Source organism: Pelophylax lessonae, assembly GCF_965119305.1.
Source record: "Pelophylax lessonae genome assembly, chromosome: 12".
NCBI classification, from domain to species: domain Eukaryota; kingdom Metazoa; phylum Chordata; class Amphibia; order Anura; family Ranidae; genus Pelophylax; species Pelophylax lessonae.
The window spans coordinates 182,387,227-182,406,850 of NC_138779.1; the positions used below are offsets into that span (position 1 = coordinate 182,387,227).

Genomic DNA, 19,624 nt, shown 5'->3' on the forward strand with positions numbered 1-19,624 from the left:
TTGCTCTGGGGCCGTTGCTTCTCCTCCGAACAGGAAATGGGTCCTGAGAGCTGATTTCCTGGGAGTCCTAAGACTCCCTGGCCAATCAGGTCTCAGGACCTGCTTCCTGATTGGCCGGGAGGAGAATCAGAAAGACAATAGCGAATATTAATTCGCTATTGTCACTCGACTGGGTGACACCCTTTTTTGAAGCCAATTAAAGCCTAAGGCTCTAATCTTTTGCTTCAAAAAAAAAAAAAAACATTGAAGTCCATGCGTCTGGCACCCTGCATGTAGATTAGGGTCCAGGCCCATGTATTAGGGGGGCGGTACCCCTGTACCCCATATGGACGAGCCGCCACTGATCCCCCTCCACCAAATGATTTGGATCAGTGCACAAAGCAAAGTCCATAAAGTCATAGATGAGTGCGTTTTGGGTGAAGGAACTTGACAGGCCTGCACAGAGTCCTGCCACTGACAGCTCAGCACCCATGGAGGTAAGTATTGGAGGTGGTGGGAAGGTTGTATGGTGTTCCCCTTTTTATTATTTTTTGCAGAGGTGAACTAAAACTTCAAAGTGGCTGTAAACTTCAGACATGAAATGTGAACAGAGCTTATCCCTCTATAGTGTGTATATGTCTCACCCCAGAGCACTAAGTGTCATTTCTGTTTGATGCTTCATTCTGCTATCAGCATGCGTAACTTCTGACCAGTTTTCCTTACATAAATAGAAAAAAGGGACAGGGGAGGGATCTCCAGCACACAGTCTGTGATTGACAGCCTCAGCTCTGTCCCTGTGTGCTTTTTGAAGAGGGGTGTGTCCCTTCCCTCCAATCAGCTCTCAGAGCTCTCCCCACTGAGCTCTGCAGAGTGTAACTTCAGCTCTCCATCCCCTTTTTTTCTGAACTCTCAGACAAGCTTTTGAATTCTGCACTTTGAATGGCTGTAGAGAATAGAAGACTATAGATAAATAAGTACTACTTATGTAGGAGGATGGGTTTCATTTCTGTGTATCAGCTGAGACCAGTCACTTCACTGGGTATATGTAAGGGTTTATAACTACTTTAAGCTTCAAAGGCAGCCAAATAGGGATGTACACAATGCTTTGCTTCATGGCTGTGCCAAAAATAACCCCCCTGTCACGTTCAATGGGAAGTGCCTCATTTGCCTCGCAACCCTATTGCAGCGTGGTGGTGTGGGCTTTAGGCACCATGTCAAGCACCCTCTGAAAAGTAATTCAATACAGATTGCTGTTCAGAAGTCCTTACAAATCTGCATTTAGAGAAAATATTGTGAATATGAAATGCATAACAAAAATGTTAGGTAGATGTTGGAATAACCTAAAAAGTGTCCTCTCTAAAAACACACTAAAAATCCAATTTAAAAAAAAAGGACCTAAAAATTGTCATTTTAATTTGGACATATTGCAAATGTTACTGGATTAAAAGTTCAGTTTTCATTGGTTTTACTCTGTAATAAAACTTCTGATGGCTGTCCTCATGTAAAAGATTAAATCTTTACTGTTTTTCTTTGCAGAAATGCCTCCGATTTAATCCAGATGCCACTATCTGGGTGGCAAAGCAGCAGATACTGTGCACGCTAAATGAGAGCCTCAAGGATGTCCTCAACTACGGTCTCTTTCAACCAGCCACCAATGGGAGAGATGCCAAGTTCTTGGACGAGGAGCGGCTGCTTCGGGAATACCCACAGTCCTTTGAAAAAGGGGTTCCATATTTGGAGGTATTGAAAGTATTGCAACACAATTGTGTACATGCCAGAATAATGAAACCGATGAAGCTGTTCTTTCTGGGGTGGGAAGCATTTTCTTTGGAGAAATATGGAGGCTGTCATTGCAAATACAAGTAGCCTACATGTCATTCTGAACTTTTTTGTGATCCCTTTAGTTATACTGTAAGTTACTGACCCAGAACAATCATGCTTATAAGGACTTCTGACTTCTCCCCAACCTTCCCAGTGGGTATAAAACAAAAAAGATTGCAGCTCTCCAAAAAAACCCACAAAAAACTAAACAATATAGTACATCAGTGCAAAGTCCATCAAAATATAGTGCTTCTTTGTGCAAATCAGGAGAAGTGACCATTCACCAGGGACAGGTGCTGTCTCACGCAAGAGAACAGCTAACACACATTATGCAATTGAATGCAGATGTAATCCTCAATGGTCACTCTCGTCTGGTGTCGGATGCTGTCATTTCCTCAAAATCACATGGTATAACATCAAACCATAAAAGGGTCTTATAGTGTAGTAATTAATTGACAGTTTGACACTATATAGAATAGTGGAAAAAACACCAAAAAACAAGTAAAACAAAAGTTTTGCATTCGTGCTCCTTCCCCACATGCAGAGCAAACTCACAAAAAAGTGTGTGCTGTCATACAGCATGCAGCTAACGCACTCAGCGGGGATGGATGGATCCTAGTATCATCAACTGTATCCTCTGTTGGGGGTCTCCAAACTCAGATGTCTTTAGGGGACATGTAGTCACTCTTACCACCAAATAATACCATAGGACAAAAGAGATGAGGTATCGTAGTGTAGTATTTTATTATATAAAGCAGCTAAAAACAATACACTAGCAGTGGATAAAAAGCCAGTATTGAAAAAAACAAAATGCCGCTTGTAACTCACATCGAAAACGCTGCCACCGCGGGCAACAGTGTGGCGGCTAGACGTCACGTGGATAGCTCCGCCCAACGTGTTTCCCAGCAAATGTGCGTCCTCAGGGGCCTCAGTCAGTATACTTTTTCCAAGTCAGTGAGACATTAACCTGAGTGTCAGCCTATATTACCCATTCATTACCAGGCCATTTTTTTAGTTTTCAGTGCTGTGTTAATTTGAATGACAATTACTCTCTCTTGCAACAATGCTCCCAAATAAATGTTATCATCTTTTGAGGCAACTGAGCTCTCTTTTGGTGGTAATTAATAATCACTTGATTTTTATTTTTAAACTATATATAGGAAAAAAATAAAATTGCCAGAACAGTGCAGGTACCCCCAAAAAAGAAAATCCCCGTTTTGGAAAGTAGACACCCCAAGGTTTCTTTAGTTCCAATATTTTGTATATTTTGGAATTGAGACGGTTGATGTGGATCTATTTCTATTCTATGCCTTCAGGTACAAAACCTTCTGCATGCAGCTCTCCCCCCCCCCCCCTTATACTTACCTTAGCCCCATCTTGATCCAGTGCTGTGCACAAGAACGCAGCTTCTCTCAGCTCTCTCCCTGTTCATTGGCTCAGAGACAGCAGTGAGTGAGGAGGACCACAGCCAGTGAGGAGGGGGTCGGCCAAGAAACGATCTGTGTGTTAATGGATGCACAGAGCCGTCTCAGGAGCAAACCCGCATGAGTGCCCCCATAGTAAGTAGCTTTCTATGGTGGGCACTTGGTGGGAAGGGAGGAGTCAGGAACGCTAGAAGGGGAACCCAGAAGAGGAGGATCGGGGCTGCTCTGTACAAAACCATTGCATGTTTATTTTTAAAAAATAAAATGTATACCGTTACAGTCACTTTAACCACATAACGACCGCCTACCACAGATATACTGCGGCAGGCAGTCGCTGCTGGGCAAAGTGACGTAGGGGTACGTCACTCGCTCAGCCGCCTGTAGGGGGCGAGCTCCCACCCCCGCTCGTTCACGGGCATCCCCGCGCGAGTGACTGGCGGCTCCGATGTCCGCCGGTCACTCGCGATCTCCCGCAGGAGAGGGAGAAAGGCAGATGGCTGATGTAAACACAGCCGTCTGTCATTCTCCCTGATGTAAGTGCAGAGACTATACAATCCTGCTATGTAGGATCGTATGTCTCTGTGGTTACATCACAAGCCACGCCCCCCACAGTTAGAATCACGCCCCTAGGGACACACTTAACCCCTTGATCACCAATAAAGTTAACCCTTTCCCTGCCAATGTCATTTTGACAGTAACAGTGCATATGTATAGCACTGATTACTGTAGTAATGTCACTGGTACCCCCAAAAGTGTCAAAAATGTCAGCCAGGGGTCCAATCTGTCCGCCGCAATGTCGCAGTCCCACAAAAAAATCGCAGATCGCCGCCATTACTAGTAAAAAAAAAAACAATAAAAATGATGTAAATCTTTCCCGTAGTTAGTAAACGCAATAACTTTTGCGAAAACCAATCAAAATACGCTTATTGCGATTTTTTTTTTACCAAACATATGTAGCAGAAAACAAATTGGCCTAAAATGTTATAAGAAAATTTAATTTTTACATTTTTTTTTGAGAATCTTTTATAAAAAAATGTGAAAAATATTGTTATTTTTTTTGAAAATTTTCGCTCTTTTTTTGTTTATAGCGCAAAAATAAAAATCGTACAAGTGATCAAATACCACCAAAAGAAAGTTCTATTTGTGGGAAAAAAAGGACATCAATTTTGTTTGGGTACCGCGCAATTGTCCATGAACCACTTAAGCCCCGGAAGATTTTATCCCCTTTCTGACCAGTGGGTATTTTGCGATTCGGCACCTCGTGACTTTAACGGACAATTGCGCGGTCGTGCGACGCTGTACCTAAACGAATTTGACGTCCTTTTTTTACCACAAATAGAGCTTTCTTTTGGTGGTATTTGATCACCTGTGCAATTTTTTGATCATGCGCTATAATCAAAAAACTATTTTTTTTTTTCAACAATTTTTTCAATAATTGGCTCCCTATCAAAAACGACAATTTTTAAGAACTTTTTTTGTGTGATTAATAGTCCCTGGGGCATGACCCAGAACCCTAGGCACTTTTTAGGGGCATTTATTGGGTTTTAGGGATTCAAAATTGTGTTTTTTTTTATTACCGAAGTTCGGGTCCCATTGATTTCAATGGAGTTCTGGAATCCGGACCCGAACTTTCGGGAAGTTCGGGTGTTCTGGCCGAACCAAACTTTTCAAACTTTTCAAAAGTTCGAGCATCCCTAGTCCCTAACTGCCTAAAAGGGAGCATTGACCACAGTCACACTATAAGTCTCTGTGATAGGCAGTCAGAAAGTCAGAGCTGCTTAAAAGCTGTGTAAATTCCAGTATACAGCAGGTAAAATAAGTATTTTTTTGGTAAATATATTTCTAAAGGTGCTATTGACATAACATTTTCACCATGTCAGTAAAAACCCATGCAATCCATACATACAGAGAAACCAAAACAAATAGGTTCAGAAATTACGTTGTGTAATAAAATGGAAGTACACAAGGAAAAAGTATTAACCATGCTCACTGAAATTTATTAAATACTTACAAAATCCTTTGTTGGTAATGACAGCTTCAAGATGCCTTCTGTATGGAGAAATTAGTCGCATGCATTGCTCAGGTGTGATTTTGGCCCATTCTTCCACACAAAGAGTCTTCAAATCTTGAAGGTTCCGTGGGTCTCTTCTATGAACTCTGATTTTTAATCATATAGAGGTTGTGATAATAAACACTTAGTGCCAATAAAGGCAGGGCAGCTGGACAAATGCTGAACATTGCAGGGAGCCATGCAGGTCCTAGAGGTAAGTATGAGGGCGCAGATTCCAGGCAATAGCCACCAAGGCAATATGAAATAATTTTCATAGCATGGTATATATGTAGCCATATATCCTCCCTGGGGTCATTCATATGGGGTTATCAGATGTATAGTCCTAAATAGCAAGGTCTGGGGGTTGTCATAGAAAGAGGACAAGCGTAGAGTGAATATCAGTAGGTTGGTAGTATTTAGGTATATGATGGCTCAAAATCATCCAGTTGAAATTGGAAGGGTCCACAAGCAAAGCCCTGCCACCCAAAAAATATTAATATGAGCTGCCACAGAATATTAGGACTCCTGCTGACCAGCTGGATGGAATGTCCTCAATCTTCCTTACCGCTCTGATAGAAAAGAACCTCTAACGCAGCTAAAGGTAAAACTGATTCTCCTACTTCGTTGAGTGGCCACTTCTCCTCTTAAACTCCCTGAGACTGAAAAGTTTTCCCCCCAATGCTAGAATCACCATTGAGGTATTTGTATATTGCTATCATATCTCCTCCTAAGCATCTCCTCTCCAGTGAGAATGAGTTTACTACTTGTAGTCGTTACTTGTAACAGGTCTTCCAGCGCCCCTATTGGTTTTGTTGCCCTTCTCTGGACTCTCTTTAGTTCCTGCAAATCCTTCCTGAGGGTTGGTGAACAGAAGTGGATAGAATAATCAAATTGCGGCCGGACCAGAGTTTTCTAAAGTGGAAGAATTATAGTTTTATCTCTGGACTAAATACCCTTTTTAATGCATGCTAATATTTTGCTTGCTGCAGCTTGGCGTTATATGCCATTGCTGAGTCTGTGATCAACTAGGACCCCCAGATCAGTTTCCATCCTCAATTTCCCTCAAAGGTTTCACCACCCCTTTCCCAAATGAGTACCTTGCATTCATTCTTCCAGCAACAGCTTTACTTTCCTCTTTGCAGCAGGTATGTTTTAGAAACATTTTATTCTAGCAGTAGATAATACGTCTTGGAAAATGTGCCAACTGCATTACCATGTAACAACTAGCCACCTGTCTCAATGCAGTGAACTGAAGAACGGTGAAATTTGATTGGTCAGGATAGGTTTCTGTAGTTTACATATGATCATTGCGCATTATCATTTCATTGCTTAAAGTTTTTGTATGCTTGTTCCCAGATTGTTGCTCTCCAAAGACTGGTCACCATGGTTACAAAAGTTAGAGAATATTTTGTTTAATGGAGCTTTTTATGCTTTTGTTAAGACAATTTTATATCGGCTTACGAATCGTCCTTGTAATAAGAGTCTATGAAACCTTCTATTTAGCTGATTTCTGTTTTTGCTGTATATTTTCAGTTCCGCTACAAGACGAGGGTTTACAAACAGACTAATCTTGATGAAAAGCAATTGGCCAAGCTCCATACCAAGGTAAGTTTTTAATGTGCAAAATAAACTTGTCACAAGCGTGAGAAATTAAAATTAAGCATATAATGACGAATATAAGAAGTGGTTATCTACTGTGAAAATAGGCAGTTAAAGTTATCAGTATCCAGATATTTAGACAAACTGTTTTTTAAAGTGGTTGTAAACCGTAGATATGAAATATGAACAAAGCATATCCCTTAATAGTATGTACTTATCTCAATTCAGAGCACGAAGTGTAATTTCTGTCTGCTACTTCATTCCTCTGCTGTCCGCATGAGTCACTTTTGACAGGTTTTGCTGACACCAAAAGGAAGGGATCTCCAGTACAGAGTTTTCGATTCACAGCCTCGGCTCTGCTCCTGTGTGCTGTATGAAAGGGGGGGGGGGGGGGGAGAGTGTCCCTACCCTCCAATCAGCTGTCAGAGCTCTTCTCACAGTGCTCTGCAGAGTGTAACTTCAGCTCTCCGCCCCCTTTTTTCTGACAGCTCAGACAAGCTTTAAAAATTCTGAACTTTGAGTGGATGTAGAGAGACTGCAGAGAAACAGGTACAATTTATGTAGGAGGATTTGTTTCATCTCTGTGTATCAGCTAGGAGGCCAGACACTTCACTGGCTAAAAAGTGAACATGATCAAAAACTGGACATTTTTACCTTTCTACCTTTGTATAGAATAAGTAGGATCTGGAGGTAGGCTGAAAAGATTGTGGATGCAAAATAAGCCCTATTGGGGCCAGCTATAAAAGCCCCCAGCATGTGTCTGGAACAACAAATGTAAAGGCCAGCAATGACAACTCCTTGCCTTTGTTAGGGCAAGCAATGAAAACCCCCAGCAATAACCTCCAGCAAGGTGTCAGGGTAAGCAATAAACTCCAGCCATTGGTATCAAAAATCAATGGTGTCAGTGGGATAGTTACCTATAATAGCCCAATGGCCACAGAGAAGCCAGAGAGCCATCTAAAGACTCAGCCACACACTAAAAAATACACAGGCCAGCGAGCAGTCAAACACTAATGAGCATAGTAGTCAATGAAGTGAGTGATCAGTACTATGTAATGTACAACAAAGCAAAAATAATGCAATGATCCAAACTTTGTAATGTATAAAGCATATGCGGTGCAGCTACATAATATACCACACAGTGTATGGGGTATGGCAGTCAGAACTGTGTAGCCATTGTGCCCATTTATTGTGTAACATACAGCATAGCATATAGAATAAAGAGGTCAGAACTATGTACAACATTAGTTGCACAGTGTGCTCACTTACAATGGTGCTCAGTTTGCCCCATTATAATTGGTGGTCAGTGCTCAGTGTATCTCTTAAACTCGTAGTCAGTGCTCAGTATGCCCCCCTACATTTAAGGTCATCGCACAGTTGGCCCTCTTACATTGGTGGTCTGTGCTCAGTGTCTTCTCCCCCTTTATTGGTGGCCCATGCTAAGTGTGACTCTCACCATTGGTAGTCAGTCCCCATACCCTGGTAATTTGTGCTCAGTATGCCCTCTTATAATTGAAAGTCAGTGTGTTTCCATACATTTGAGGTCCGTGCTCAGTGTTTCCTTCTACACTGGTGGTCAGTGCTCAGTGTATCATCCTAAACCAGTAGTCAGCCCTCAGTGTGCCCCTTTACATTGGTGGTCAGTGCTCCCTCTTGCACTGGTGGTCAGTGCTCCCTCTTGCGTTGGTGGTCAGTGCTTCCTCTTACTTTTGTGGTCAGAGCTCTCTCCTATTTTGGCTCAGTGTGCCCCCTTATAGTGGTGGACTGTAATTCAGTATTTTTCCGTACATTTAAGGTCAGCACTCAGTGTGCCCCCCTTACATTGGTGGTCAGTGCTCAGTGCATCCTCCTACATTAGTGGTCAGTGCTCAGTGCCCCCCTTACATTGGTGGTCATGGCTCAGTGCACCTTCCTAAATTGGTGATCAGTGCTCAGCGTAGCCTCCTACACTGGTGGGCAGTGCTAAGTGTGGTCTTTTACATTGGTGGTCAGTGCTCCCTCTCACATTAGTGATCAGTGTGCAGTTTACCCCTTTACAATAGAAGATATTGTACCTTTACCCTCATTATATTGGCAGTCCAAATGTCCCCTTTCAACAGAGATGTATAGTAACTAAGTAGAACTAATTCACTACTGTACTTAAGTACTGAAAGGCGGTATCTGTACTTTCCTAGAGTATCATTTTTTTCTCCTACTTCCACTTTTACTTCACTACATTTTTTCAATGATTTCAATACTTCTACTTCAATATTTTTTTTTGTGCTGCATAGTTACTCGTTACTATTATAAAAATTACCACTGCCAGAACAGTAGATGGCAGGTTTCATGAAGCTCAAACCATGTGTATTATCAGCGCATACGAAAATAAATGCTACTTGATGTATAAATAAAAGCTGCATTTGAAATAATAAAAAACAATATGATGTTCAAACTTTTGACTTCTTTCTTTAATAACTACATAACACAGTACTTGTACTTTTACTTTCAGTACTTGAGTAGCAAAATTTTTTAAAAACTACTTGCGATACTTAGTACAAAAAATGTTGAATACTTTAGTACTTCTACTCAAGTCACTTTTTGATCGAGCACTTCCACTTCTACTCAAGTCACTTTTTGATCGAGCACTTCCACTTCTACTCAAGTCACTTTTTGATCGAGCACTTGTACTTTTACTCAAGTATGGGTTTCGAGTACTTTATACAACTCTGCCTTTTAATGGGTAATTTGCTACATTACAAACATGACAGTATTTGCCATTACCCTAGCTGCCCCCTCCTCACAATCAGTAGCATGCTAACAATGTAACTTGGCAGTTCTGGGCAAGATGGTGGCATGTCTAGTGAAAGTGCCTGTTTACTGCATGTGCACCTGGAGCTAGTTCACCGCCAGCATAAGGTAACCGGGTTTGGTTGCAGTCATGGTAACAGCTTGGGGACCCAGGCTGAAAACTGCCTTCCACTTTGTGCTGTGTACCTCTTTCCCAGGGCACCCACAATGGCTGTTGATAGGGTTGCCAAGGGGTGCTAACACATACCCAAGCACCCTCCTGATGCGGCCTCTGTACTGGAGGAGGGACCAGGAAGAGACAGCCAGCTTCCAATGACATAAGAAGGAAAGATGGTGGGACAATGCTAGATTCGCTAGGCATATGAGTATGCTTGTTGAGTATATATGGTCAGCATGACTGGAATCTGGACATTTTCTCTTAGAAAGGTAATTGCTGTGTGTGCCAAAGAACAAGAAACCTTTGTCAGCACTACAAGTGAGCTGGAACGTCAAGTATATGAAGATGTGCATAGAGGGACAGTCTCAGCAAGTGTTCCTCTTCTGTATCACCAGACCAAGGAAGGAATTGGCTCTGGGAAATTCTGCTACACATCGGTCTTGCTGCCCACTTCAGATATGGGAAACCTTAGACCACTCATTGTACTAAAAACAAAAAGAGAGGATACACAGGCCTAGTGCATTAGCATAAGACCACTTTATTTTATTTTATATATACACTGCAGAGGTTGTTGGGTTCATCTCTGATGAAAACAGCATTGCCCTTGAAACGCGTAAGCTATGCCCTTATTTGGATGGGCATTGTTTCAGCATTGGGGCTGGACTGATTTTAAGAAAAGAAGAAAGATCCGCGCTTAGGATAAGCTATCTATAAAATAGTGCGTAAAATTTCTATAAATAAAACACTAATGGCTGCTGCCCACTCCAAAAGATGCACCCCCAATGGGGGAGCGTCAGGTGTAAATGTCAAAAAGGGAAGTGATTGGCGCTGCCAGGAAAGTAGGTTAATGGGAAATCTGGGTTAGGCTCCTATAGTTCAAGACCAAGTTCAACACATGCAAATGCACATAGAATGTATGTGGGAATGAGAACTATATAAGTAATAGGATATAAAAACACAATGGGTGTGTAATATGTGTGTAAAATTAACACTATGTGCTGATACCAAATCAATAAATAAATAAATGTGTTCAATACCTAACGGGCTTATTGATACTCAACATAAATATGATATGTATAAAAATATAAAAGCATATAAAGATAGTGTTAATAAATTATGGTGATATACAGAGTTAGTGTGCAAAGGTGCTAAAAAATAAATATAGTGCACTAATCAAACTAAATAAGGTGCATTCCGAATAGTCATAACCATCTATTCAATAAAGTGCAACTGCATACTCATAAGCAATGAAAATAAATAAGTGGGTGAACTATGTGCATCCCACACTGGTGACAATATAAACACTAGTAAATAAATAAGTGCAGCCGTGCAAATAACTATATAAATTATGAAAGTGAGAACCATATAAATTCAAAGGCTCAAAAAGCAGGTTCTGTGTATTTTAAAATTGTCCAAAAATAGTGCAATCAGAGTTGGTACAGAAATCATAAAGTTCTATAGTCCATATAAGGATGGAGTAAGGTGCTCTTTTTTTCTATGAAGCCGGGAGTGCAGTGAGTGGTTGGAAGATAGGGTGCTCCCCCTCTCCTGGGGTCCTGTGCTTACCGGATGTCCGTACCCCTACAGGGGTAAATGGCGGGTCGATAACAGGGATCGCTCCCATACACCGGCAATCTGGTTCCGTCCTATCCTTCCTATTACCACTCGTATCCACTCCTTGCTCCGGTACACATAGGCGCCAATCACTTCCCCATTTGGACTGATTTTAAGCTTGCTGTTGTTCCCTCTTGTGAGTATATTGGATTTATATATATTTTTTTTACAATAAAGTGGTATCACGTTAATGCACGAGGCTGGTGTGCCCACTCTTTTTGTGTTTGGTACAGTTTTTTTTAATGATTTTATAATATTTTTTTTTAGTTTAGCTATTCTATTATTTTTTAACTCTCCTAACAAGATTCTTAGCACTTATGTTAAACTTTGAGTATTGGCCTACTTTAAGCTGATGATGTTCACAGGTATATCTACAATATATATATTAAAGGCAGCTAGTCAGTAACGGGCATTTGTAAGGAACAGAATGTCCACTCTAAAAGGATCCACTTTATTCACATTGTTCTTTCTCTGTCAGAGCAGAAATGTCAGCCCAAGAACAGGCTGTATCGCACCCTCAGAGGCTTACCTGTCTCTTGCTTGAGCTCATTGCAGATACCTATCAAACTTTCTGGGTTGCTAGAAGAGAGCAAACCGGTCAATTACAAAAAGAAAAAAAAATCCCTATTAATCCTGGCAGCAATCTTTTCTAATCTGACAGTATTTCATCAAGGTTGAGCTCATGCAAGAAATGGGACTTTTTTTTTTTTTTTTTTAATGGCCTCACGCCCTGACACTCCCTTTGACAGGGAGAGAAAACAAGTAAACATTGAGAAACCTAATTAATCCCTGATAAATAAGGCAGCACTATTAGTTACAGTGGAGATTCAGATTTATATACAGTATACCGATTGGTGATTGGTTCTGTCAAAATTTTGCAGAATGTGGTACAACCTAAATATTTTCTGGCATTTTAGCTGTCTATATTAAGCTAATAGACAGTGCAAAAAGAACTCTGACAAATCACCAGACCAAGTTGTTTAGTGGAAATACTGAGGATCATTCTTCAATGTGTCAGAACTCCCAAAGATAATAAAGTATCAATGATTTATATGATAGGGTGGTTCAAGACTGAATAATAATCATGCAGATACATTCTCTCTTACCAGCATGACAAAAAGTTGGAGGCAAGCTGACAAAAGCCCAGCACAGCATAAATGCATAATAGTGCACACAAGTAGAGAGCGACTTAAAATCTCTTTAAAGTGTATGTTACCCTAATTTTTTTTTTTTTTCTATGTGTGTGCTATAAATTATAGTCTTCATCTTCTACTTTCACCTAAAGTAGCTGGTTGATCCTGCCAGTCACCTTTCTTCATTTTCTAAACTGACCACACAAAGTACAGAGGCTGATCTGTGTTACTGTGGTCAGTTTTCATCCTTTTAGAAAGAAAATGTACAGAGGGCGCACCAGCCTAGCGCATGACCTTTATAACAGTTTATTTAAATAAGGCAGTATAGACATCATATTCACAAGGCGGATATGAAACACAAGCAAAATATGCAATAATGGGTCCACCGAGCCTCATTCACCGATGCGGGCCATGGTGAGAAGTAAACCACCAAAAAACAGCTTACGCTTTTCGGGGGTGTCCCCCCTTCTTCAGAGCTCATCCTTTGGCTGGCCAAGACACTGTGCAGACACACCGCATATCTGTATTGGGTTGCTGATCCCCCTCCTTATGCCTGTATTTCATCACCTCCCAAAAACCTACAAGGGCTGACCCATTGTGGCTGGGATTGGGTCATTAAATGAACGGTTGAGTTATTGGGTGGACTGGCAATTACAACCCTTAGTGAAGGATTTACCTAGCTTTTTGAGAGATACTAAACAGCTACTCAACATATGCTCTAATATGACCTGGGAAGCTGGTGATATATGAATTATATGTGATGTATCCAGTATATATTCATCTATACCACACTGAATTGGAGTTACAGCTGTGGAGTTATTTTCCGGACCATTACAGCATTTATACTTCTATTCATAAAGAATATATTTTGGAATGTCTTCATTACTTGCTTACTTACAATTTTTTTTTCTTTTGATGGTTCATTTTACCTCCAGAAATGGGGGCTCGCTTTTCCCTGTCTTTTGTCACCCTATAAATGGGTTGGTGGGAGAGGATCCGCATTTTTGGGAGCACAAACCCATTTTGGTCCTAAATCAAATTCTACCGCCGCTACATAGACAACTTGTTTTTTATCTGCACTGGTCAGTTTAATAGTTTTTATACATTTTTGGACTATTTAAATGACAATCAATTAAACTTGAAATGTACTGGTCAATTAAGTAGTGAGACTATCTCCTTCTTGGATGTCACTTTGCAGGATGGAGATGGTCGCAACATTTGCCAGAAAACATCTTTCTGGCAACATGCTCCTCTGGCCAGATTCTAGTCACCCAGGTCACGTGATCAGGGGCATACCAGTGGGACAGCAGCTTAGGTACGGAGGATCTGCAGTAAGGAGGAGGACTTCTGCAAAGAGACAGATGAAATGTGTGACAGGTTTAGATCATGGGGATACAAAGAGCAGTTACCATAGAAAAATCAACAGGTATAGACCGGTTATTACGGCCAGTACCGTCTAATCCTTTTAGTTTAGAATAAAAAAGATTAATGAAAGATGTATTCCATTACTATATGAAGATGAAACCTACGCTAAAATATCATCCAGGGGTGTCAGAATAGTTTCTCGCTGGGCACCTTCTTTGGGTAGTTTTTTGTCCCCTAGTGATTTCCAGTCCAAGACACAGAAGAGAACTTGGTTACATTTTACAGGTAATTACAAGTGTGGGGCTGAAAATTGTCCGTGTTGCCCTTACGATTTAAAGGAGCGACAAATTTAAATCCACTGTGAACAATTGAGAGTTTACCATCAAAAAATGTATAAATTGTAACACTAGAAATGTTTTATATATAATTACCTGTAGGATATGTGCTATTCAGTATATGGGCAGGGCCACGAGAAGGTTGAGCGATCGCCTAAATGACCATTTATATAGTATTGAGAAAGAGCAAGATGCTCATGGGCGGATGACATATCTGCCGTACAGATACAGGGTATTAAAAATGTTATGGTCCCTAGGAGGGGTGTAGATTTATTCAGAACGCTTGCAAACACAAGGTATTCTGTATTTTTCATGTTCAGACTAGAATAGAAATTTTTTTTTTTATTGTTTTTTTTTTTTTTTCATTAACCACTTAAGCCCCGGAGGATTTGGCTGCTCTAAGACCAGGGGCTATTTTGCGATTCGGCACTGCGTGACTTTAATGGACAATTGCGCGGTCGTGCGACACAATACCCAAATGAAATTGACATCCTTTTTTTCCCACAAACAGAGCTTTCTTTTTATGGTATTTGATCACCTGTGCAATTTTAACTTTTTGTGCTATAAACAAAAAAAGAGCGACAATTTTGAAAAAATTACAATATTTTTCACATTTTTTATATGAAATTCCCCCCAAAAAATTGTGAAAATCTAATTTTTTTAACATTTTAGGCCAATTTGTTTTCTTCTACATATGTTGGGTAAAACAAAATTGCAATAAGCGTATTTTTATTGGTTTGCGCAAAAGTTATTTTACTAAGGGAAGATTTTTGTCATTTTTATTGTTTTTTTTTTTCAAACGCGTAATGGCGGCGATCTGCGATTTTTTATTTTTTTTTGCAGGACTGCGACATTGCGGCGGACAGATCGGACCCTTGACTGACATTTTTGACACTTTTGGGGGTACCAGTGACATTACTACAGTAATCAGTGCTATTCATATGCACTGTTAATGTAAAAATGACACTGGCAGGGAAGGGGTTAACTTTATTGGAGAAGCATGGGTTAAACGTGTCCCTAGGGGCGTGCTTCTAACTGTAAAGGGGTGTGGCTTTTAATGTAACCACAGAGACATACGATCCTACATAGTAGGTTCGTATGATCTCTGCAGTTACACCAGGGAGAAAGGCAGGTGGCTTTGTTTACATCAGCCGCCTGCCTTTCTCCCTCTGCAGCGGACGACCACGGGTGGCCGGCGGACATCCGAGCCGCCGGTCACTCGCGCAGGGAACACAGTGAATGAGCGGGGGCGGTAGCGCGCCTCCAGCGGCTCGCGCTCGCCCCCTATTGGCTCGCGGGCGAGTGACGTATATATACGTCACTTTGCCCAGGAGGGGCTGACCGCTGCCGTAAATAGTCTTGTGGCGGTCGGCAAGTGGTTAACTTCGTTGTCTGACTATAGATATGTTAATGCCAAGCATGTTTGAAGCCATTTATTGTTGACTGTCTCACTACCTCTGCTGGTACTTTATTCCAATCATCAACTACCTTTTCAGTAAAAAAAAAAATACTTTCTAAGATTAGTTTTGAACTTCCCTCCAGTTAGTTTGAGGTCATGTCCCTGTGTTCTTGGATTCATATTGAAAAAACTGCCTTCCTGAACCTTATTCACCCCCTTGATGTATTTAAAGGTTTCAAAAGGGCTTTACCTTCTTTCTGCAGACTGTACATATTAAGTTCCTGAAGTCGCTCTCGATATGTTTCATCTCCCAAACCTTTCACCATTTTTGGTACCCGTCTCTGGACTCGATCTATCTTATCAATATCTTTTTGTAAGTGAGGACTCCAGAACTAGAGACCGTATTCTAAATTAGTTCTCACTAAAGATCTATATAGGGGAGCAGGACCTCCTTCCTCCTGCTGGTGACCCCTCTAGTGATGCATCCTGGAATTCTATTTACTTTCTCCACTGCCTGGTCATACTGTTTGCTCATTTTGCAATCATCTGAAATAAGTACCCTAAAATCTTTTTCCTCGGTAGTGCTGGCTAACACTGTATCCCCAATGTTGTACTCTCTCAGGGGATTCTTTTTCCCTAGGTGCATTATTTTACATTTAGAAACATTGAACTGCAGTTTCCACTGCTTTGATCAGTCCAGGAATGCCAAATCATGTTCCATGTTACCAGGGCTTTTTTTCTCAGAAAATAGGTGCAGGAACTTAACCACGACCCCTTAACCTCCCCCAACACACACACACACACACACCATAGGGAGGATCTTAAAGAGGCGCTAAATGCCAGGAGTGCATTAAATACCAAGTTCAGGGGTGTGCTATATGCAGAATTTGGGGGCGCATTATGTACATAGTGTAGAGTTCAGGAGTGCACTGAATACAGACTGCAGAGTTCAGCCTTCTTCGACAGCTGCATCCCCTATCCACATCTTACTTTCAACTCTGACCTCTGCATGCAACCCCACCTCCACTGCCCCATCTTCTCCAACCCTCCTCTTTAAAAGCATTACCATCTTCCACATCCACGTCTTACTTTTGTTTCTTTAGTAAGCTGAAGCATTCAGCCGGCTCTATTACCTCCCTGTACACTGTAGGGGGCTCCACCTCTCTTTCTTGCAGGGAGATCATCCAGTAGGGGTGTAGGCATCTGCACTGCACCCTGGGCACCTGCATCTCCCTTGTCCCCATCCTGCACTCAGTAGAAGCTGTTCAGGAGATCAGATATGTGAGAGCTGTTGGGAGACAAGCTGTCACTTGTAAATACGGAAGACTTCTGTATTTACAAGTGATAGTGGTGACGAGCGGGGAGCAGAGGGCCTGAGCCAGAGGTGGTGGAACTAAGTTCCACCAAGTTCCAGCTGAAAAAAAGCCCTGCGTGTTAGACACTTCCAGGGTTGATGTATCATCAGCAAAAAGACATATCTTGCCCAACAAACCTTTAGTTATATCACTTACATTGAGATTAAATAGAACAGAACCCAGTACAGAGCCTTATGGTACACCATTAGTGACTGCTCCTTGTTCTACGTAAACCCCATTTACAACCTCACTCTGGTATCATCCGTCAGGATTCAATTTTGAATGGGATCTAAGTGATTACTATGATTAATGGATTACATGTACTGTAGTTTAGTGGTTAAATATCCACAATATAATATATGTTGGTAAGTTTGAGCAATTTTATATATATATATATATATATATATATATATATATATATATATATATATATATATATATATATATATATTTTTTTTTTTTGCAATTTTGGTATTGTATCTATTAGCATAGTGGTTTGTCTGGAACACTGGTGTTTGTGCCCCTGGAAGATCCCTGACTGGGTCCTGTTCAGTATTTTTACTGTCTCTTGGCGGTATCAGTGGTCCTGCAGTGGTTTTCCCTTTTGCTTTTTGTTTTTTCTGAATCCGTGCTAATTGACAATGTATTTGTAAGATTCTCAGATATATTATAGTTAGTTTGTATCATTATTAGGGTTCGGCAGTACTAACACATGTTTTTTTATATTTTATCATTTTTGGAACACTTCATCTTTTAGTAACATTTTTATTTTATTGTTTTGATACGCTACACATTTTTGATTATTGAGTAGTGATGAAAACATATTATTGAATTGGGTAATTAGCAAAACACCATCATGGGGAGTGGTTCGGCCGGATATAAATGACCAGTTCAAAGTAAAAAAACATGCAGGCTTTGATAAAAAAAATGTGTGAAACGCGTTAGCAGTTCCTCCTTTGCTTGTCCATGGTTTTCTTCATGATTTTACATGAACAAAGGCGTTCTGGATCTCAGCATTGGTGTGAAGCCATCCGGATTTCCTTTCCTCTGTTACAGCTGCGACTGGGTGAGCACCCTGCATGGAGGAGATCATGCCGTTAGAGGCGGCTCACCTGTGAGCAGCGTGACTCTATGTCTGTATTGGGTAGTTTGTTCAGCCACTACACCCCCTGACGAATCACAACCTGCCTCTTAAACATGCCCCCTGCTCACAAACAGCCTGCATCTTGCCTCAGGATGAACAGTATAGCATGGAATCCCCACCATCAGGAGGAAGAGATGCTTAGTCATATGACTGAACTTTTTACTGTGCCAAAAAGGCTCAGATCATTTCTGCAACTCTGCAACTAAGCAAAATCCTTTATGGTACCTGCTTATAACCATTTTAAAAGAGGAGCATGGTCAAAGCCTTTTTTTAGCCAAACTTCTCTTCTGGATCACAGGAATGCACTTGTGCTCTCCTGTGATATCACAGAGCCACTCTAGACTCTAGAAGGATCCCGACAATAATGTCAGGATCAACCCAGATGCTTGACTGGCATCTTCTGAGAGCCTGAGACAGCCACTTCTGCTCCCTCCCCAGCCTGGCTCTCCAGTGAGCGCTGGAGTGGCAGGACAGAGAGTGGTGACTTACAGACGACGCTCTCTGCTCAGAGAAGACCGAGAACAGAGCAATCAGCGGTCATGTGATCCACTCGGTTCTCAGGCTTAGAGCTGGCAGGGAACAGCAGCAGCATGGAGGTCAGTATACATGTTTGCTTATTTTTAAAATCCCACACTTCTCCTTTAAGATCCACCTCTCATGTCCAGGCATATACTCTCAAACACATAAACATGATTTGCAAATGTTTAAGTCAATAAAACTTATTCCAAGCCTACAAAGAAGGGCTGAAATTGAACAGATCAGTGGCCTTTCTATTAAGAAGTCACTTATTGGTGGTCAAGGTAATCTATAATTCCAGCTAATCAAACTATTCTGCAGTCTTTGCCCAAGTCATGTTTCAGAATCTGAGATCACAAGGACAGAAGTTTTAGTGTATTTGGAAACCTTGCACTAAGTAGAACATGGGAGACGGCAGTGGCGGCTGGTGTTCCATGGGCCGGGGGGGGGCAGCAGATGGATCACACCATAACCTCCCCCCCGACCACACCAGTTCCAGCTCGCACACCATACCCCCCCCCCCCCCGGTCACCGGCTCACTCACACCCTGGACTGGCTGGCAGCGGCGGCAGCGGCGGGTTCCCCCTCAGTCTCCTCCGTGGGTCGGGCTTCCCCTGCGTCTCCTCCCTCCTCCTCCTTGGCCAATGGCATGGCTTCTCCTTTCTCCTTCCTGATTGGCCAGGAGGAGAATCCATGTGACAATAACGAATATTCATTCGCTATTGTCACACAACTGGGTGGGCTCGGGGCGCAGAGCACTGCGCCCCGAGACCACCCTTTTTTGAAGCCTATTAGAGCCTTTGGCTCTAATCACGAGCTTCAAGAAAGAAAAAAAAACCTCATTGGAATCCATGCGCCCGGCGCGCTGCAAGTAGATTAGGGGGCCCGGACGCATGGATAGGGGAGGCGGCGCCCCTGTGCCCCCAATGGACGGGCCGCTACTGGG

The 19,624-nt window shown here is 41.7% G+C and overlaps 1 protein-coding gene across 1 annotated transcript in view; it reads left to right on the top strand.

Annotated features, from left to right (window-relative positions):
- SHANK1 (SH3 and multiple ankyrin repeat domains 1) overlaps window positions 1–19,624 on the top strand; it is a 964,213-nt gene that overhangs the window by 424,112 nt on the left and 520,477 nt on the right. Inside the window, exons 3-4 of the mRNA XM_082273843.1 lie at window positions 1,516–1,719; window positions 6,808–6,879. Of these exons, the coding sequence (XP_082129969.1) occupies window positions 1,516–1,719; window positions 6,808–6,879 (276 nt within the window). The remainder of the gene's footprint in view (window positions 1–1,515; window positions 1,720–6,807; window positions 6,880–19,624) is intronic.